Here is a 22,421-nt window from a genome sequence, read left to right on the forward strand (position 1 = left end):
AAAGTATTTAAACATTCAAATTGCATAGTAAAGTAGCTGTCTCCAAATTTCTTTTTAGACATTACTTTGCAACAATAAATACATGTATGTTCAATGTTTAAGCACTTCTGGTTGTTAAAGCCACAAAAATTTTCGAAGTGTCTGGCTTAAGCAAAATTAAAAAGCTAAATTAGAAACCTTTAAAAATCTCTAGTACAGTATTATTTTATAACCAGACTTTATTACCTACACTTGTAAAAAATACATTCTTTGAGATACATAAAAATTCTTACAAACCATCCAGCTATTCACAGCACAGTACTGTAGCCATTTAGAAGACAGAATAAAAGTAAACTTACCTGAGCTCCTATTGCACTCGTTAACTTGAAGATATACAAAACTATGTCTAAAAATGGCTGTAAAATAAACATCAGAACATTCAGAATTAAAAAGAACTAGATTGCCTAGAGTGATAGCCAATAAACATGTTAAATACAAAATGCTATTCGACATTTATAATTGTCAACATGCAGAGTTCCCACTATGTATAATGTACTGTAACAGTATGCAACTCAAGACACAGTTCTTATTCTCAAGAAACCCAAAATGGAGACAGCCTGATCAATGTCTACTGACCATCAACTGGGAAAAGTATTTATCACTTTCCATCAACTAAGGTAGCTCTACTGTGATAATTAGCCATTACTTACTTAGCAATTTCTCAATGTAGTATAAAGACACTGAATAAAATGACCCGAGTTTTAACCCCAAATCTACTAACAGCTTTTCTGGTTTCTATATATCTTCACCTGAAAAATGAGAGACTCTTTCTGCTCTTAACGTTGTCTGATTTTATCACAACATCTACATGTTGAAATATGGTGAGTGAGCTTATGAATCTAATTTTCTGACCTAAAACTCAAGCTCCTAGAACTAAAATAATACATTAATGTACTGCTCCTCACACAGAGACAACTCAACTGACATTCCAAAAGTTGTACATATTTTGAACTGTTTTTCAAGAAACCCAAACTGTGTTCATTTACTTTAAGTCCATAGCCACTCCTTTCTGACTATATTAGGATAGGTGGCTTCGTTTATTAATTGGCTTGTACTAAGATGAACCTTTTCTTTCTTGTCTTACGAATTATCAAGAAGTTAGATATATTTAGACATATACTTAGATATATAAAATTCAAGTACACTTAAGTTACTGACAAAAATAATGACTCAATTGAAGTCAGAGTTCAAACAATCAGATATTTTATAAACTAAATATACTGTCGTATATAGCACCACTACAATCAATTAATTTGATAATATTTTTCTTTACGGCAGCTGTGACAAGTCCTGAGCTATGGACTTACTCAAGTGCCAAGATGTAATAAAGAATACACAACAATGTCTACAGAATTACATGAAAAATATTATACACAGCACCTCCCCCCTACACACACACACAGAGAACGAACTAAAATGTGGTGATGGGCGGAGGGAAAAAAGCAGCTGAATTACTGAACAACTTGCAGCTGTCTGAGTTTCTAGAGTTTGGATCAGTAAAGAGTTAAAGAGAGCTAAATAAAGAACAAAGTTTGGCATGAAGTGAAAAGGTGTCCTAGCAGTGGGCCTATCAAGAGGGATACAGATCGCTTTTCTTAGAACTGCCTAACCTCCTTCCATCCACATGGTTGAAATGGGAGCATTCCTATTCTTACAATGTGACCCAGCCCCTTGTAGTATATAGTTTTTTGTCTCAAGACTGGAATATTTGGATCAATTGTGGTCAGAGGCAAGATACTACAAATGGTCCAGTTTGAGACAAGCTCCGACCACAAACCAAGAGCAGTCATGTGGACTGGATGGGAAATGGGGCATCTAAGATGAAGAGTGGCGGGGGAAATGCTGGGCAGACAGTCTTATAGATGCCCTCTACATGTGCTAGCCAACGCAGGAGGTAATGGCAAAGAAGACGGCTTAATGAGAAGACCACAGCAAAAACTGTAAGGGTGGTGAGATAAGAAGAGGAAGTAAGAGCTGACATAATCAGGAGGAAGAAAACTAGTTAAGGTCAGAGTCAAAAGCTTTGGCAATATTCTGGAAAGGGGGGAAAAACAGTAATTAGAAAAAACTGAAATGTACTAATATCTTGTGAAAATTTTTTGACTATTACTTAAATGATCTATTAGAGATACTGAAGCAGAGAATTGGGCAAGAATATGTCCTAGCCTAGGGTTATGAATGTGGAACTAAAAATAAATTGACCATGAATTTCTAACAACTGCCAGAAGTACACAGGTCAAGAGATAAAAATCCAAGTTTCTGTCGTTTTACTGAAATCAGCCTGCAAAGTTCTTATAACATCTTTATAAGACACTAAATTCTCAGTTCTTGGCCAAAGCACTTCACACCAATAATATAAAAAATTAAGTAACTGTAGTTAAAACTATTATAACAACTCTATAATTTTCTTATAAAAGCATTAAATACTTATATGCTGCTGTTATGTGCATCAAATCAATTCCATATAAATTTGCTTAGATTCAAAGATAAGCAAATTAACAACAATAAAAATAGAAAAACTTACCTTACTAAGATTTGAATACAGATCAACTACACTGTTACAAAACTTTTCTACATCTTGTGTAAGCAGCTGGTCTGGATTAGCTATTCTGTTGTCCAGATTTCCCATTTTATAATACGTGAAAGTTCTAAAATAACAATAAGAAGATGACTTTAAAACAAATGATTTTAAAAACAAAAAAATTCACATTATACTATGTAGTGCAAATTCATAGAAACAGAAAAATCTGGAGCTGGAAGAGGCCCTAAAGATTGTCCTAATTTATTTTAGAGATGCAGATGCAAGTCTGGAGAAGGATCACTGGCCAATTAATGGAAGAGCCAGGATTAGATTCCAAATAGCTGATGTCTTTCTCTATATGCTTCTGGGTCTAAGAGCAATCCTCTTGAAAAACATATCAAATAAAAAAGAAAAACTACTACATCTCAATATCATAAGTATTATTGTTTAAGTATTTTAAATATAAAAATAGGTTATTACTTACTGGAGATACTCCTCATAGAGGTACTTAGTTAGTCTTACTCGGAAGCACAGTTTGAGCTCATTTAACCCAAACTTCAAGAAGTTATTAACCAGAGAAATCTAAAACAAACAAACACATATTATTGGTTTTGCTTCATTTCTACTTACTAAATTATAATTTGTTTCCCTATCATTGATTTTGTCTCCAAATCCTATAAATTTTTTATAACTGATAGTACAAATTGATATAATTCAGTTCTGTTTTACTAAACATTTCCAAAGACATAAAGAGAACATGCTAAATCAAATGTAATTAGCTATATTACCCTTTACTTGGAAATTAATTTTAGAATATATTAATATTATTAATTATGAGAAGCACCTTGTTACCTTTTTTATTTTTTTGGGGGGGGGAGGGAGATATAAACAAGCCAAAGAGCAAATCTGTCACCTTTCTATCCAGTGTAAAGAACTTACTTTAGGAGTACTGACATTTATGCTTAGTATATCTTCTCTTTCCTGCTACCAGCACTACAACCCTAGACAACGGAACTCTATACCCACTGTATCTGCATTTGTTAAAAAAATTACTACAAGTTTTATACCAACTAATGCCATCTTCTAGATTATTTCTGCAGTCAACTTTACTACTCTTTTCCACCATTATATTAAAATTAATTCTTCCATAGTTCTGAGGTCACATTTATATAAAAATTTTCTCAAGGAAACACTGGTCTTCTGCTGAATCTCCATCTTTGATTGACATCAATGCTGCTTTTCTCAATTTTCTATTTTAAAAGGTCTTCCATGTATGTCTATCCTCAAGCTTTATTAAATCTGACATATGTTCTAATTAATTAAGTTCTATAATCAAGCTCCTCCCTTTTACTCCCACACATACAATACTAAAATTCTTATCGTGCCGATAAAATAGAATAAAGAAAATTACTTATGATTTGGACCACTTAACGTTTATTTTTAGTAAATTCGGACAATAAATTCCAATTACATTACATTACATTACATTAGTGGTTCGAGTTACTGTAACAGTTTATGGCCTACAGCAATGATTCTCACCCAGGATTTCTGCCCTCAGCTCACTGCCCCACAACCTCACCTCAGCCCCCCACAGGCCACTTGGTAATGTTTGGAGACACTGAAGACATTTTTTTTGTTGTCACAACTGGGGGAGGGGTGCTATTTCCATCTAGTGGGATGTTACTAAATATCTGAGAAACCCTGGCCTAATGGTCAAAGAAAAAATCATCTACACTTGTATACACCTACATATGTATGCAAAGAAACTGATCCAAACATAATTCCTTTAAATTTTTCTATCTAGTGTAAAGGTTTGCGCACTGAAAAACTCCACTATAAGTTACAAAACTAAACTTGAAAAAACTTAGTATATAAATCTTCAAAGAACTTAATAAGTAAAAATCCTAAAAGATTTCAGTAAGATGCAATTTTTTCCCTATGTAAAAATCTTTAAAGAATTAACACTTACGAGAGGCATGGCAGCGATGAAGTTGAATAAGTATTTCTTGAAATCTTTTCTGCTACGACCAATGATACCACTGCAAACCACCACATGCAATGCATTAGTTGCAAAAGAAGCAATATTTAACACTAAAAAAACCTCTCTAAATCTCTAAAACTATTTTTGGAAATTTTCATTGAATCAAATGAATCAATAAGAAAAAAGATGCTAAAAACATTTTCTTACAAAAACATTAACTTTTGAAATTTTGTCATTTTAAACAGCTTGCTTGGAAATCACTCTACAAACGGCAAAATTAAATAAGAATGATAGCTAGTTCTTTCCTTCGTAAAAATGGTAATTAAACAGCAGGCTTGGGCTTCCCTGGTGGCGCAGTGGTTGAGAGTCCGCCTGCCAATGCAGAGGACGCAGGTTCGTACCCCAGTCCGGGAGGATCCCACATGCCGCTGGGCCTGCGCGTCCGGAGCCTGTGCTCCGCAACGGGAGAGGCCGCAACAGTGAGAGGCCCGCGTACCGCAAAAAAAAAAAAAAAAAACCCAGCAGGCTTACACTTAAGCAGTCACAAAAGGGGTTTTATATGATGAAACAATTAACAACTTTATAGACCCAGGAATGGATTACTGTGGATAAAGTACTATTTCTTTGTTTGCCTTTAAATATTTTAACATCCTGTCATTTGTATGAACTAATGGCAAGGAGACAGACTAATGACAGATGAGCAAATTCTTACTATAAAGGGCCAAGAGCAACCATTTTAAGCTTTGTGGGCCATAAGGTCTCTGTTGCAACTACTCAATTCTGCTATTGTAAAGCTAAAACAGCTAAGAATGAGATTGACTGTGGTCCTAAGAAAATTTTACCAAAAAAGATGGCAGTGGGATTTCAATGAAACCAGATCTTTTATCTATTTTTAATCTATTTTAAATATTTATGTTTTTAAAATATCCACTAAGAACTTATTTAAGGGTTCCACTACTTTTTTAAAAAGATAGAAAGCCATTATATCATTATAAGTAAAGGATCTCTGACTACCAAATGTCTGTGGTCTAGTGCAAAGATAATGTTAATATTCCCAGAAGTAAATTAACCATATTTTGAAAAACAATGTGCCAAATGATTCAAACCTAGCTCTACACAAAAAAATGACTCGTATACATACTGATAAATAATTTCTTTTTATGAGGGAGTAGATGAATAATGCCAAGTAATATGAACTGATCTTTTAGAGCAAAAAAGTTCCATGGGCAAATAAATTTGCAAAAACCTGAGTTAACGCTAACAAATGTCTTTACCAAAGGCCCTCTCAAAGCTCTAATGTATAATATGCATTGTAAAACTCTGAGAGGGCTTTGTAGCACTAGCATTCCCTCCATCATTGCTAAGATTCCAAAGAACATACTTTGGGAAATGTTACTCTAGACCGATAGAAAAATTAATAGTCCAATTTTGACATAGCTGCTAAAAAGTGTTAAAAAAAATTTTTTTTTAAAGCTGAACTAGAAAAAAGTTAAAATAGAGCCACACAAAAATGTTGTGTGAGCAATAAGAATATTAGAGGCGAAAAGTAATTAAGTACAAAAGTTTAGAGGTTTAAATTAAAATATTTGAACCAAACTTTACATAAAACCAAAGTGCTTTAGTGCTGCCCAAGCTGTGAAACACACAAGATTATCAAACTTTGGTAAAGCACATGCCATCATTCAGCAATGGTTTACCACTGGAGTAGCAGCTACAAATTTAAAAAATGGTTTCTTGAATAAAGCTTTATTTCTGCTTATTATCCCACTGCAAAAGAAAAATAATCATCAATAAAGTAATTTTAGAGTAGTCGCAATCATTACTTCTAAAACATACAGGAATCCTAAGACAGTTTGGTAATTTTAAAATGCTACTTATAGCCAAGTGGTTAAAAATAAAAGATATATTTATGATTACATACGGCAGTATAGGGGAACAAACTTTGCCACCCCAAAACGTGTTTCTTTGGCATAAGGATTACTTTAGGCTGATTATTTTTAAGAAACAGAAGCCTCAGGAAGTCTTTCTTTTTGCCTCCCCCTTAGCTGCCTAAAGAATTTAGATAAAAGGGCCTGCTCCCAGAATAGAGCTATGACCAGAGATATCTGCAAAGCATATGGGCTAAGCATGTGTGGGGAAAGCAGGCAGGACCTAGAGATCAGAGTCCACGCTGTGTCCCAGAGTCTCCACGTGGCCCAGCAAACATTTGTTTACCAAACATTTGCTTTTCCATCTTCATGTGAATTGCCTTCCTCCCCTGTGAAGTCCCAAACCCCTACCCCCAACATCCTCTCTGTCGTTAGCTGAAGATGGTATTCAACATGAGAGCTTCGGCTATTCTGGCAAGTTACTAAGTTCTCCTGGGTCTCTCCCATGTACACATGTTATTAAACCTTTGTTTGATTTTCTCCTGTTAATCTGTCTCACGCCCATTTAATTCTTAGACCAGCCAGAAGAACCTAGAAGGGCAGAGGGGAATTTCTTCCTCCCCAGCAGCAGCAACAAGATATGAAACATTACCTTCCATATCATAGAATTGCCAGTTTCTACCTTAAAGAAGGGGTCTGCCCTATTGAAATCTGCCCCATTCCGAAGTCATTAGTCACTGCTAACAAGTAAGCCTAAAAGATGTAAAGGATATTAAAATTAAGTACATTAAGGACCATAACAAGTCTCTTTGTGACTCTATTTTAGCAGAAGAACATAAATCTAAACATATTTTGCAAGAGGCAAAATGGAAAAGACAAAGTTTACAATGTACCTTTAGTAGCAAGTTAGAGAAATGTGTTAATTTTTCCAATAAAACTGTTCTATATTATGAATTCACAATATTTTAAAACTTTTAATTTGACCAAATATCAAAAGATCTCATGCACAGCAGAAGCTCAAAAATCTTTATTCAGGAGAAAATAAACAATTAACTTTTGTTTTTGTTTTTTGGGGGGAGGAGCAGAGAAAGGTTTATTGCAGGGCCAAGCAAGGAAAAGAGGTGGCTCGTGCTCAAAAAAAACCCAAACTCAACAATTAACTTTATTTATTTATTTATTTTGGCCACACTGCACAGTATGCGGGATCTTCCCTGACCAGGGATTGAACTCATGCCCCCCGCAATGGAAGTGCACAGTCTTAACCACTGGACTGTCAAGGAAGTCCTCAACAATTAATTTTTAAATGACTGCTTCAAGGATTTCCCTGGTAGTGCAGTGGTTGAGAATCCACCTGCCAATGCAGGGGACACGGGTTCGATCCCTGGTCCAGGAAGATGCCACATGCTGCGGAGCAGCTAAGCTCGTGTGCCACAACTACTGAGCCTGTGCTCTAGAGCCTGTGAGCTATAACTATTGAGCCCACGTGCCGCAACTACTGAAGCCCATGCACTCTAGGGCCTGCGTGCTGTAACTACTGAGCCCACTTGCTGCAACTACTGAAGCCCACACACCTAGAGCCTGTGCTCCACAACAAGAGAAACGACCGCAATGAGAAGCCTGCGCACCACAACAAAGAGTAGCCCCTGCTCGCCGCAACTAGAGAAAGCCCACGCGCAGCACCAAAGACCTAATGCAGCCAATAAACAAACAAACAAATAAAATGACTGCTTCAGAATCGTGAATTTGGGTTAAGAGTATAAGGAAGCTCCCTGTACTATTCTTGCAGCTTTTCTGCAAGTTTAAATTATGTCAAAATAATATGTTTCTTAAAAACTCTTAAAATTTTTGTTTTTTTAATTTTTTTCTACATCTCATAACTGAATTTTAAGGCTGAGTACCCAACAAGTTGATTAGTCTAGTAGAATTATAAGTTGGCTCATGCTACATAATAACTTTCCTCTTATCCATCATTACCAATTAAATTAATGCACCACGTACTCTTAGTGATGGATTTTCTCTAGAGCATTCAGTCTTTGAGAAAATTAAAATAAGCACCTATTTAATTAAAGTTGGAAATCCCTAGCTTAGAAAATTAAATATTATTCTTTTAGGTTACAAAAACATGAAATCACAAAATACGAATAAAAGGGAAAAAACTTTAAAAGATAATCTTCTATACTATACCATGATTGTACAGGGTTCTTTATATGTATCATGTGACTGTACACAGATATCTAATATAATGTTATTCACAGTGGATGTAACCTGTTATTTTTGTCACAGGTAATTAATAACACTACAGTTGGGGAGCCTGTATTTTTATTAACAGATATGGCATTTAAATAATAAGTAAAGCCATCAAAGGAAAAAAATATAAAATTCTATAATCATGTAAAAGGACATACATGTCTTCTCTATATTAATCATACAAATGACTCAAATTACTTGTACACAAAGCTCATAGAAAGAGAACTTAACAAAACTGATCCTGCTAAAGCTGATGTGCTAGCAGCAATGAACAAACGCTTCAATTACACTCATGCTTAACTTCTTAGAATTCCTTAGAGGATTCCTCACTGGGGCACAAACACACAAAACTGACCAGACTCCCCCTACAAATTCCCTTCAGGGAAACCAGACAATCAACAATCCCACAACTTGGCTTCTAGCAAGTTAAATATGAATACACAGCCAAGAGTGACTGCTTAAGGAAAGCTCTAAACTGAATGACAAAGATCAGAACAACAAAGGACACTGAAAGTCACAGACTTGAAAGAATGACTGCTACAAAATTGAACATTCATACAAAAAGATAACTCCTGGAAATAAAATTAAAACAAATAAAAATTCACTGGATGATAAAGTTAAAAGAAATCTCCTAGAATATAATATAAAATGTCAGAGATGTAAACAGTAGAGAAATTATAGTCAGAAGATCAGTCCAGGAAGTCCAACACTCAACTAAGATTCCAGAAAAAGTACAGAAAACACTGGAGAGGAAGAACTTTTTTAAAAACACAAGAAAATTTCATTCTTCAGAATGAAGAATGAGTTTCTAGATTGAAAAGAGCCCACCTAGTGCCTAGCACAAACACACGGAATGAAAAAAAATTCACACCAACATTCAGTGAAATTCCCATAACACCAGCAATACAACATCAACAATAAAGAAATAATAAAAGCTTCCAAAGCAGGTAAAAGAAGATCCGCTGCTAAGGGCGGGCAATCAGCACAGGAATGGGACTCAACACCAAATGTGGAAGCTAGATCAGTAGTTTTTAACCTTGGCTGGGATCAAGGTTAGGATCACCTGGGATGCTTCAAAAAGTAATGATTGATTGAATCAGAATCTCTAGGGGTGGGCCCAGGCATTAGTAGGTCTCCAAATTCCCCAGATGATTCTAATTATACTGCAGCCAAGGTTGAGAACCACAGAGCCCTATAGAAGACAACAGGATGATGCTTTCCAAATTCTGAAAAAAAGTGATTTCCAATTTAGAATGAATAAATACAGCTAAATTATCAAGTGTGAGAGTAAAAGACTTTATCAGACCCACAAGGTCTCAAAATTTTACTTCCCTCGTAACCTTTTCTCAGAAAAAGACTGCATCTGCCAAAATGAGAAAGTAAACTGAGGAAGAGGAAAACAAAAGATCCAGAACATAGGAGTTATTTAATGCAGGAAAGAAAGATGAAAAAAATTCCTAAGATCATGATAAAAGTAAATTCAAACATGACTGCTATTTAGTGAAGCTAAAGCACAATCAATCCTAATGAGAGCCGGAAGACAGAAAACTAACAAGAGGTATGGGGTGGTAATAGATAAAAATCAGTTAAGTTATCTAGTGTGTTTGACATATTACAATACTGAGATTTTTTTTTTTTTTTTTTTTTTGCGGTACGCAGGTCTCTCACTGTTGTGGCGTCTCCCATTGCGGAGCGCAGGCTCCGGACGCGCAGGCTCAGAGGCCATGGCTCACGGGCCCAGCCGCTCCGCAGCATATGCGATCTTCCCGGTCCGGGGCATGAACCCGTGTCCCCTGCATTGGCAGGCGGACTCTCAACCACTGCGCCACCTGGGAAGCCCCCAAATACTGAGATTTTATAGTGTTGTCAATAAGCTTGAGCTGAATTAGTAAGAAGTAGGCAAAAAATTAATGTGCACAAAAACCTGCAATTTATAAATGCCAGGAAAAGAAGTTGTATATAAAAGAAACTACCAAAGAAGAGCATTTGGCTCAGCTGTAAACAAAAGTCAAAATCATGTAAACAATAAATTCTGATTTAACAAAAAACTGTGATATAACATTGAGAGAATGAGCACAGACATGGGTAGGAGTGGAAAAGAGCTAATTCTCATCTTCCAAAAGAGAAATAAATACACACATAGTCTCTAAGACTGAAAAATCTAGAGACAGTAACATAAGTGTGTTACTGTGTGAAGTAACAGAGACAAAAAGTGTGAAATGCAGAGACAAAATAAGAGATGAAACAGTAAAAAGAACAGAAGACAACTGGCTCCAGGAATGACAGTTACAGGTGGGAGGAATGGGGCACAGAACTAATGTTTTTGTGATTAAGTCCTGTATGGCTATTTGATATTAAACTATATTCATGTTTTACTTTTTAAGCTTTTCATATATTACTTTGATTAAAATAAAAAGGCATGGGACTGACCAAAGGATTCAGGGCGCCCTGAATTGAATATTGGCGTCTATACCATTTACACATATTCAGAGGCACGTGGTCGAGGCTTTAATCCTATGCAAATAACCTTCTTTGTCCTTCTAGAGAGATGAGTCAGAAAACACCTGCATAAAGCATTCTGCCTCTCCTACAAATCCTCTAAGCCACACACAAATCAAGGATGTCAGAAAAAAACTTACAAAATTTGGGAGCATTTAAAAATTTTAAGTACCGTCATTCAAACAGTTACATTATACTAAGTACTTTAAGAAATTTTCTGATAAAATACTGCATGCCAGGAAACAAAATTCCAAGAAAAAATTTTTTACTGACATTCAAATTGGTATCATGAGGATACCAATACCTTTGTTAATACCTTTATTAACAGATAAATGTTAATATCCCAACTGTTTTTTTGTTTTTAAATTCCAAATCATCAATTGCAGTGATTAATATACGTACAAAGACTATAATGAAAAAATATATAAAGCACTAACTTCAGAAACTGAAGAAAATGTCTAAGAATTTTTTTCTGTTTAATAAACATTCTCAACATGATTCCCTGAAATGCTTTGATATTTTCCTCAAATTATCTCATTAATTTCAGACATCCAGCTTGGTGACTTTTTAAGTTCCCACTACAGCATTTATTATACTGCATATTAATTTTCTTTCTTTCTTTCTTTCTTTTTGGCCGTGCCCCAGGGGCATGCGATATCTTAGTTCCCCAACTAGGGATTGGACCTGTGCCCCCTACAGTGGAAGCGTGGAGTCTTAACCACTGGACCGCCAGGGAAGTCCCATAATTTTCTGTTTACTTGTCTCTGACCCTCTATAAATGGCCAGCTCTGCAGGGCTTGGTACAGGGTCTCTCCTGTTCACTCATGGGTACATCCCTATCACTGCCTGTGGCACAAGGGAGACAATAAATATCTACTAAGTAAATGAACAAAGACATAATTTGACTTAAGTATTTATACCTAACTTAGAATCTATTCCTTGCTTAAAATAACACTTAAATATGACACAAATCAGTATTTCATACATACAGGAGGAAGATGAAAAGTACCTTTCAATGAGTGTCCCGTTCTGAATCATCCAAACATCACAATATGTTCGAGACACCAGCATAACAGCAATAAGTATCAAGTAACCTGTCTAAAATAAACCAGGTATAGTAAATTAATTAAATGCATTTTAGAAAGTTAAAAGAAACATTACTCTGGTAAAGATTTTTGGTTTCTAAATTCAAAGCTTTATTCTAGCTTTAATGTAGTTGGCTGACATTTTACCTACAGGTTATTTTTAAATATAATTTTGAAAGAAGTTTAAAATATAATGTAAATGGAAAAGGCCTTGCAGATCATTTAATCTAATTTTTCATCCAGATTCAAAAGTAATCCCAGGCAGGTCAAATGACTTGCCTTCATATAATTAGTCAATGACAGAAACCAGCAGTATAAGTTAGACTACCTAAATCACAGTGTATTGTGATTGTCCTATGTTTTTAATATACAACTCTAATAAAGCAAAATGACAACTACCAATACACAGTTAAGAACAAATACTGAAGCCTAAAATTTTGCTTAAGTAGAATAAATTTGGTTCAGTTTGTTAGAAAAATCTCTTAATAGTGCCCCTGCCCTTGCAGGGCTTTCAATTTAGTTATTAAGGCAAGATTTACACATAAAATGTAAGAAAACAGACCAGTGTAGGTAAGTATATTTGCATCACTTCAATGTGATACGTGGCAGGATCGAAAGGTCTGAGGTAGCAAAAAAGGCTTATGACATTAGAAATACATTAAATAACCCAAGTAAAACAAAGGAGAAAATGAGGATTATGAGTAAAAAAAAAAAAAGATGAAAGATTTAATGGAAAATAAAAAATAGATTAAAACCATATGAATTACAGTATTGCACATCCAGCAGATCTTATAAAACTACTGCAAGCTTTTAGGCAGAACAAAATATTAAAAAGTGTTGTTTACAGAGCATTACTTAAGCAATGCTGGGCAAGATGGATCATTGTGGGGGAGAGATGAGAGGCTGAGTGGCTGGCTTGGAGTCAATTGTCTTTGTGTGGGATGAAAATCTACCCTCCAGCCTCCAACTGCAACACACACCCATTCAAAGGTGACCTTAAACTTTCTAAATGGGAAAAATATGACAGCAGCATAGAAGCTAAAGTCAGAGAAGAGGGTGTGTGGCAGGGGCAATGTTTGTTGGATAAGGTGTTTGATTTCAAAGTTATGGAATTGAGAGGCAAATGCATCTATGACTTTTGTAATTTTTGCAAAACAAATCTTGTTTTTTAAAAAAGGTGAAGGTTCTGAAAATACAGCCCTTAAGTGAAAGACAAGGCAGGGAGTAATAAACATGGAAGTAATAAATGAATCCATAAGAAAGAAGACAATGTCAAAGAAAGTCTACACGACTGAGTTGTGACAGCTGCTCCCCCAACGTTTGCCAGAGCTGTCCAGCAAGGAAGATACCATCTTCCTACCCTCTCCCACCATCTCGAAGTTAGGTATTAAACTGAGAACAGAAGAACCTACTGATTTTAATAAATCCTATCTGTAGATGACACTTTAACGGTAATGCTAACTTTTAATTCAGACCTTAAGTACAGCCTCAATCCTAAATTAATCATTTGAGGAATAAAGGTAACATTAGACAAAGACAGTTTATTTTTTCCTTTATTTTATATACTTTGCTTAATTTTTTCTTTAAATAAGTATCAAGTTTATTGTCTCATTTAGCAAAATCTGCCGAACTTTGATTACTGACAGTCCTGAAATGCCTTTTTGATGCAAAGGCTGTCCTCAGAATCACCATAATTCCATTACTGGGTTCATAGAATATGTCAGAAACTAAAGATAGGCTTGATTTAGGCAGTCCCTCACCTTATGATACAGATGAACTTCTATATGTTCATATGCAGCATTTTTATTTCATAAATTGATTAAATTAATCTCTCTATCTCTACCTCCAATTATCTGTGATTTCTGCTGGAGTTTATTTCACTTTCTTGAACTGGGGTTAAGCCCGTATTTTTATATCCCTCAAAGATGGTTCGTAAAATGGCTCTGTGGCATGGATGCACCTTGACAGAACTGGGAGGTTGGCCAAGTTAGGCCCATCTACCTTCTTATTAACTCCCAGAGATCTATTCAATGTCTCACATTCATTTCATATTCAGCAAACCTCTGCTAAAAGGTTAAATGAACATTAAGCTGTTAACTGGTAAGGGGGGGGGGTAATACAAAAATCTTTCCAGAGAAGAAGCTTGTACTTTAAATAAAGATTCTTCAAAGTCAGGTAGATTGTAGAATGAGAAAACAATGAATTATATCCAGAGAGTCACGGGACGCCTTCACAAAGAAGATAAAGAGCATTAAGCTGTTTTTAAACGTTATTTGTTTTTGTTGGGGGTGTTGTCACAAACATGGTGTCATGAAAGTACGAGGGCACAAGGCCTGGCTACAAAACAGCAAAGGACCTTCCAAGTAGATGGTATGCAAAGGAAGGGCAAAGTCACGTTGTGATTTACCCTACAGGAGAAAAGAAGCCAAGTGTTCTTATTCGGGTTTCAGAAAGAAGACTAGTTAGAAAAGGAGAAGAGATTATAATAATCCAAGCAAGTGAGAACAGTACAAATGGAAAGTAAGGGACTAATCGAAGAGAAACTCAAGGATGCTTGGAAAAAACATTTAAAATATAAGGGACGAAGCAGATTTAAAAAGTGCATTTTCCAATTTTTCTTCAAGAAACACATAGGATCTCTATCTAATTAGAAAAAAACCAAATGTTATTAAATTATTTTTTAGAGTCTCTTTCAAGGGCAGAGTCAACAAGACATGACGCTGAAGTGAGGGGAAGGAGAGCAAGTCCAGTGTGATGGAGGAATGTGCCTTTCCTTTGAGAATTATAGTGCTTTTGGAATGTCTTATCCTTTTCCTGCTATCAACAGATTACAAGCCTAATGCTTTTTAAAATTTGAACGGTGGGAAACAATCATGTTTGAAGAAGACAAACTTGACAGAAAAGATTTAAAAAGGAGAGATTCGGGCTTCCCTGGTGGCGCAGTGGTTGAGAGTCCGCCTGCCGATGCAGGGGACACGGGTTCGAGCCCCAGTCCGGGAAGATCCCACATGCCACGGAGCGGCTGGGCCCGTGAGCCATGGCCGCTGAGCCTGCGCATCTGGACCCTGTGCTCCGCAACGGGAGAGGCCACAACAGTGAGAGGCCCGCGTACCGCAAAATAAATAAATAAATAAATAAAAAGGAGAGATTCTTTGAAATGAGACTAATTAAAGAACACTGTAATATCTAGGTAAGAATATTTAGAAAGAAAAATTAGCAGATACTGAAAGGATCTGTATCTGTGACTGAAAGGATGAGAGGTAGGTATGGGGAGGAGAAAGAGTCAACAGTGATAATATTTCTAGTTGTACAAAAGGAGAATATTAAGGTAATTAAAGATGGAGAACACAGCATTATGTTATTTTTTAATCATTAAAATACTTAATAAATCATGACAAAGATAATTTTGACAAAAGAGTAAATGAAAGAATAACAAAACTTTATTCTTACAACCAGTTCACTTCCTGAAAATACTTAAAGAATTCAGGTATCTTAAAAACATATTTAATCAAATATGAAGAAGCAACTCTCAAACGTATTCCATATCAATGCTACTTGTTAACATCTTAATGTAATAAAAAGGTCTTTCTAAATTTAATCTCGTTTGCATTATATTAAAATAAAGCAACACCATTTAGGCTGGCTGTACTGAAGTACTCTAGTATTTCACATAAAATATAATAATATTTCATAAACAAGAGAAAATCATTTAAAAACTGGCGCTGAACAACAAGGGTACTTGCATGACAGGCAATGACTTAGACAAAAATTTAGTCTTCATTACCTACAGAGGAGACACTTGACCTGCAGTAGAACAAAGGCTTTATAATTCTATCGTTCTGATCTCACATAAGCTTTAAAGTTGAACACTTAATATTATCGTTTCATAAGACTTACCTCTTTACAAAATGTTCTAGGGACCATGATTTTCAGAATTCGTGTGAGCCTTGAAAAAAACACCTTGTCCACCACAGCTCGTTCTTTTTTCCCCTCTTTCTACATACATTAAAAAAAAAGAAAGAAAAAAAGCTCTTAAAATAGTTATAACAAATTAGATTAAAGAACCATGTTTCATCTAAGGCAACATAAACAACTACTAAGATGGATACTGCATTTGAAGAACATAGTCTTGTACTGCTCTTCATATTCAAACATGCTTTCAAGAAACTAAGATGTTACCAAAAACTGAATAAGGAAGTGAGAACTTCCTTTCAGAAGTGAAGTTGCAGAAATATCTGGAAAAAGAACACTGCAAACAGAAGAAACAGCAAATGCCAAATACCAAGGTAAAAGCTCGTTTAATAACAAAACGGCCAATCTGGCTGGAGCTGTGAGCAAGAGAAAGTAGTAGAAGATGAGGTCAGAGGACAGCTAAGAAATGGCCATTATCCATCTCATTACTGTTTGTTCATCATCCACTTCCTTATTAACAACAGAATTTTTAAAAAATCCTGAACAGGAGTTTTCCTGCTATCAATTACAGGAAACTTTTGGATTCCTAGATTTATCATTTAACATTTCTAATATGCACTCTTCCTTACCAATTCAAAGACAGACAAGGTTCCCTCACTCATACAGTTCACATTCTAGCAGGGGAAACCCAGATAAAAATAAACCAATAAATAAACTGTTACAGATAGACTAGGCAGGGTCAAGAGAAAAAGAATGATCCAGAAAACTATGAGAAGAAAGGTCTCTTTGGGGGAGGGTAGTAAAGCACAGGGAATACCAAGCACAAAACCCAGTTCAGGAATAAAATTGGTATGCACACTGAAGAGCAAGACGACAGTGCTGCTAGAGCAGAGGGGACAAAAGGAGAGGCGCTGAAGAGATGGGCAGGACCTATAAAAAACAGAGCCCTGAAGCCATAGAAGGATTTAGAGTTTACTGTCAGTGTAGCTGGAAACCACTGACGATAATTAAGAGCAGTAAATCATTTTATTACCCTCAGATATTTCTTCATTTTCACTGGTCCAAGAAAATAGAGCTATAAAACCATTTGCAAGGATAAGGAAAGAGTGACACGAACTGGGTATAGTGGACGTTATTTACTTCATTACCCTTGGGCTGTCTGGAAGAACAGGCAGAAGAAACTTCTGAATAGGCAAGACTCTCCAGAAGGACCCCATCCCCAATTGAGCTCCTTTCCCCAACTCCTATAATCACAGCTCACTTATGTATTAACTACTACGCTCTTGATAAACAAATACCCATGGTATAGTAAATTCTATTTGTTAGACAAACTTTGCTGTAAATATGCTGTAATTAAATTAATATCTAACTTGATAAACCTTAAATGAGTTCTTTGTGTACTGAATTAGAATAATTAGCTACCATCCATATGTCACACACTGTGCTAAGGGCTTTATATATGTAATCCTAATAAACAGACACTGCATGTCGTACAGAACTGTAGACAAGAGATGAAGGCACTGGGTGTGTAGAGTTAGATCAGAAAGACTAAGACAGAAAGAACTGGATAAGAACCAACCTACTGTGTAACTGCTGGAACAGAGTTCAGGTCTTTCAAACCGTACAAAGGTTGTAAACCCCATCCCACTGAGTCACAGGCCCAGTCTACTTCATTCACACATGTATGTATTCATTCATTCAATATTTACTTGGCCCAAGGCACTGTTCTAAACCATGGGGACACACCAGTGAACAAAACACAAAATGCCCTACTCACAGTCTATTTACTCTAGCTAGCCTATTCTCCCCAAGCCAAACCTTACAACTTCAACCTAAATATCCCCTTTCACCTCCCCAAACTGAGAAAGTATAGGAAGAAAAGAATAAAGAGAAAGCAATGTACATCAACTACCTTTAAAGAAAGTTAGACTTCTACTCTCGTTTCCCTCCTGTCACTGCCTCCCTACCTCACTTCATCCCACCTGTAGTCAGTACCTTCTCCATCCCTAGCTTGAGCCTTAGACAGAATAATTCCAAAGTGAAACGGCCACCTTCTGACTTAAACAGAGGATAACTATTTCCAGCTGTTCTCAAGAAATGATCTAGGGCAAACAATGAGGAAGGTTTAAAAAAAGTTATAAGAAAGTAACAATGAAGCACGTCGTATATAATTAGCAGTTTACCTGGTATTAATTCCTCCTCCTCTTTTTCTTCTGTCCCTGTTGTCACTGCTCCTATTTCTTAAGCTGTCTGAAAGCTGACTTTATTATTTTCATTACATTTGAATCCATAAAGGGAACGATATACTTCCTAAAGTCAGGAAACACCAAACATCTGGGCTGGAGGGCTGACTCAGGGTGAAGAAATAATCAAGATGCTGTACTATTCTTTTTTAAAAAAAAAACATGGAACGCTTCACGAATCTGTCATCCTTGTCAGGGGCCATGCTAACCTTGTCAGGGGCCAGGCGTGTGTCATCCTTGAGCAGGGGCCATGCTAATCTTCTCTGTATCATTCCAATTTTAGTATATGTGCTGCCGAAGCGAGCACTGTACCATTCTTGATACATAATAAAAGTCATACCTGAAACCAATCTAAATGCAAATACTTACAGAGACAGTACATCTCATAAACACTACTAGCTTCTCCTAAGAATTCATTTTAACCACAATTGACTTTCCCCACCTTTAAACTTCCCAGTAATTTTTTAAAAATATAAAAAATACTTTTATGATATAAATCTAACATGCAAATCATAGGAAAAAAAACAACCATTAAAGACCATTTAAGAAGCTAAAGTAATAATGCAGTCAGAAAAAAAAAAATGTACCTAACATTCAGGAGGCAACAAGGTCAAAGGGCAACGAGAAGTTCCTATTGATGTGTCAATCAACTTAGAAAGGTGACATGAACCAGAACTGACCAGAAAAGACAGATGTTTGAAATAGCAAATAAAAGGTCATGTGGTGCTGACAAAAGTGTAAGCATTTCTGTATATTGTTAGACGAAGTATAAATCAACATAACTATTATGTTGCATCTATCATAATATAAAATGTACACTCATTGCAAAATGTAAAACCCAGCAAATTTACTTTTAGAAACTTATCCTAGAGATATTCCTGAACATATGCTTAAACACATAAATGAAAAAACTTGCACATTGTTTTATAATACTATAAAATTAAAAACCTAAATGTACATCAATTATGAGATATTACATAAATCATGGTAAATTTATGCAATGAAGATTCTACACAACTGTAAAAAAGGAAGCAGCTCATATTCATACAAGAGAATACTATAGAGTGGTTAGTTAACTAGATCTATAGCTATCAATATAGATGGATCTTAAAAAAACATTATGCTGAAAAAAAAGGAGAACGATAGTACAATGATTCAACTTGTAAAATTTTTCAATAAGCAAAATAATTCTACCTATATTGTTTATGGAGATATACGCACACCCCAAAAGTACAAAAATATGCACGGGAATGCTGAAGACCAAACCCAGCACAGTGCTACCTTTGTATATTTTGAATTTTATACCCTGTGTATTACATCAAAAAGAATAAATATTTTAAAACAAGTCAACTATCTCTTTATACTATTCTCTATCTAAATTTTTTTCTCCTTAAATCTCATGTCTTATGAAACTTGTCTCACCTCAACCCATCCCACCAAAGATTATAAAAAATTTCAATAAAAAGTTCTTTTCAATTGCGTCCCCTCATAAGTGACACACATTCACTGTCGTAAAATTAGAAAATTCTGATGAGCAAAAATAAGGAGCCTATAGCTACCACTGAGAGACATCAACTGTTAATATGTGGCACATCTCTTACAAATTTCATTTCAGCATATGTCTGTGTGTGCACTTCCTATACATTTCACAAATGTGGTATCAGGATGTACACTGCCTTAAACCTTTTTTTTGGCCAACCATTTGATCTAAACTAAATTTATTTTGCTTACACTATATGACTAGCAAACAAGTATATATATTTTTAAATGTACAAAAAAATAGGAAGAATTAAAATATGAGTGAATGAATACTGCTGTACTGGATAGTTTCACTGATGTCCTAGAACTTTCAGATACGGTGGTATACAAATAGTAGCTATAACTAAGATAACTAAGGTTTGATTACTCAGGTATAATTTAGATATAAGAGATTATGAAGATGGAAATTTGCCAAATGACTGGAGATAAGCATATCTTGTCCCATTTTTCAAAGATTATGGAAACTGGAGAACAGCAATTTTGATGTCCATCTCCAGGATATTCAGAGAATAGACATTAATATTGAGGGTTTAGGAAGACCTAAGAGACGCTAATCCCTAGAAGCCAGCAGAAGTTTACTAGGAAGAAGTCATGTCAAAGCCTTCTAATTCCCTTCTTTGTTAAGGATACTGTGCTAGTATATTAGCTGACATGCACAACATTAAGCTCCATGAGGGTAGGAACTTTTGTTAACTGCTATACACGCAGAACCAAGAACAATGCCAGGCATATATGAGGGGCTCAATCAATATTTTTTGACAGGCTGACTTAATAAATGAATTAACAAATTAATCAAGGAATTTGATGTTTCTTATAAAACTATTGTGGCCTTAATGGAGAAATAAAGACCAGATTTTTCTGCAGCTGGATATAGTCACAGCTGAATAAACCATAACCAAAAAAACAAAGATTAAGAGATGGCACAGAGGAATTTTCTGGTCCTAACCTAGTCAATACTATCAGCAATTGTGAGGAAGATAGAGAAGACAAATTAAATTTGTAGAGAATACCTTCCACTTAACACACTAGATGTTAGAATTATATTCAGAATTATACTAGGGAGTTCCCTGGTGGCCTAGTGGTTAGGATTCCAGGCTTTCACTGCCATGGCCCGGGTTCAATCCCTGGTCAGGGAACTGAGATCCCGCAAGCTGTGCAGTGTGGCCAAAAAGAAAAAAAAGAAAATTACAGTAACAGAATAGACATTATAGAATAGACTAATAGTATAGACCCTATAGGCTGACATTTACAGGGAAACAACTGAGTTACCATATGACCTAGCAATTCTACTCCTAAGTATATACCCAAGAGAAATGAAAACATATGTCCACACAAAAACTTGTACATGAATGTTCATAGCAGCATATTCATAATGACCAAAAGGGGGAAACCACTTAAATTTCCCTCAACTGATGGATAAATACATGTGGTATATCTAAACAATGAAATACTATTCAGCAATAAAAAAGAATGAAATACTGATACATTCAACAATACATATGAACCTTGAAAACATCATGTTAAGTGAAAGAAGCCAGTCACAAAAGGCCACATATTACATGATTCTATTTATATGAAATGTCCAAAATAGGCAAATCAATAGAGACAGAAAGTAGATCAGTGGTTACCAAGGGCCAGGAGGAGAGGGTAATGAGGAATGACTGCTAATGTGTATGGAATTTCCTCCTGGGGAATTGAAAATTTTCTAAAATTAGTGGTGATGGCTGTACAACTCTGTGAACATACTAAAACCACTGAATTGTACACTTAAATAGATGGATTTTATGGTATATGAATTACATCTCAATAAAATTGTCATTAAAAAAATAAAGAAATCAACTGATGAATACAGACGTGTATCGAAAGAGCTGTTCATCAGAAAGACACCTGAAGGCTTACAATTTATCACAAACTCCACTTAATATAAACAGAAGTAATGGCTAAAGAAGTAAAAGCAACTTTAGGCTGAATTTTAGCAACATGATGTTCATATCAAGAAATGTAGTAGTGCTGATGCATTCCACGCTAGTCAGACCACGTCTACATTAGACTACATTCTATAGACCACAGACTACATTCTATCCTAAACATAATGTCTAGAGGAACTAACTAGTATAGATCCAGAGGAATGTATACATAATTGAAGAACAATTAGAAACCATGTCACCTGAGAAACACTTGAAGGAATGAGGATTGCTTAGCGGGGGAAAAAGATTCAGAAAATACAACCATCTTCAAACAATATGAGAGTCTATTAAGAGAAAATAGAGTAAACTTGTCCTGTGTTTCTACAAATGACAAAATAGAGGCTTAGAGAGGGAAGATTAATTCCATCATGGACTTGAACTAATACAGTTATGGCTATCTCCTAGGTAGTACTTTCCAACAAATGAACAGATTCAAGTAAATACGAAAAGTCACCTACCAAGGATTCCTATTTTAGGAAGAATTCCTATAATATGTAGTGGATTAGAGATGATATTTAAG

General features: G+C 35.5%; 1 protein-coding gene and 1 pseudogene across 8 annotated transcripts in view; both read right to left on the reverse strand.

Moving 5' to 3' along the window:
• Positions 1-22,421, reverse strand: part of ABCD3 (ATP binding cassette subfamily D member 3) — an 82,806-nt gene that overhangs the window by 36,330 nt on the left and 24,055 nt on the right. For all 8 annotated transcript variants that reach the window (XR_012334490.1, XR_012334492.1, XR_012334493.1 and 5 more), the window contains 6 exons: positions 16,138-16,236; positions 12,165-12,253; positions 4,530-4,599; positions 3,045-3,142; positions 2,564-2,687; positions 339-395 (listed from right to left, as the gene is read on the reverse strand). Coding sequence is in view for 5 of the 8 variants with exons in the window: in XM_019919945.3 (XP_019775504.2) it covers positions 339-395; positions 2,564-2,687; positions 3,045-3,142; positions 4,530-4,599; positions 12,165-12,253; positions 16,138-16,236 (537 nt within the window). In the remaining 3 variants the exon portion in view is untranslated. The remainder of the gene's footprint in view (positions 1-338; positions 396-2,563; positions 2,688-3,044; positions 3,143-4,529; positions 4,600-12,164; positions 12,254-16,137; positions 16,237-22,421) is intronic.
• LOC117309724 (U6 spliceosomal RNA) lies at positions 18,622-18,702 on the reverse strand (annotated as a pseudogene).

Source organism: Tursiops truncatus, chromosome 1 (genome assembly GCF_011762595.2).
Source record: "Tursiops truncatus isolate mTurTru1 chromosome 1, mTurTru1.mat.Y, whole genome shotgun sequence".
Lineage (NCBI taxonomy): Eukaryota > Metazoa > Chordata > Mammalia > Artiodactyla > Delphinidae > Tursiops > Tursiops truncatus.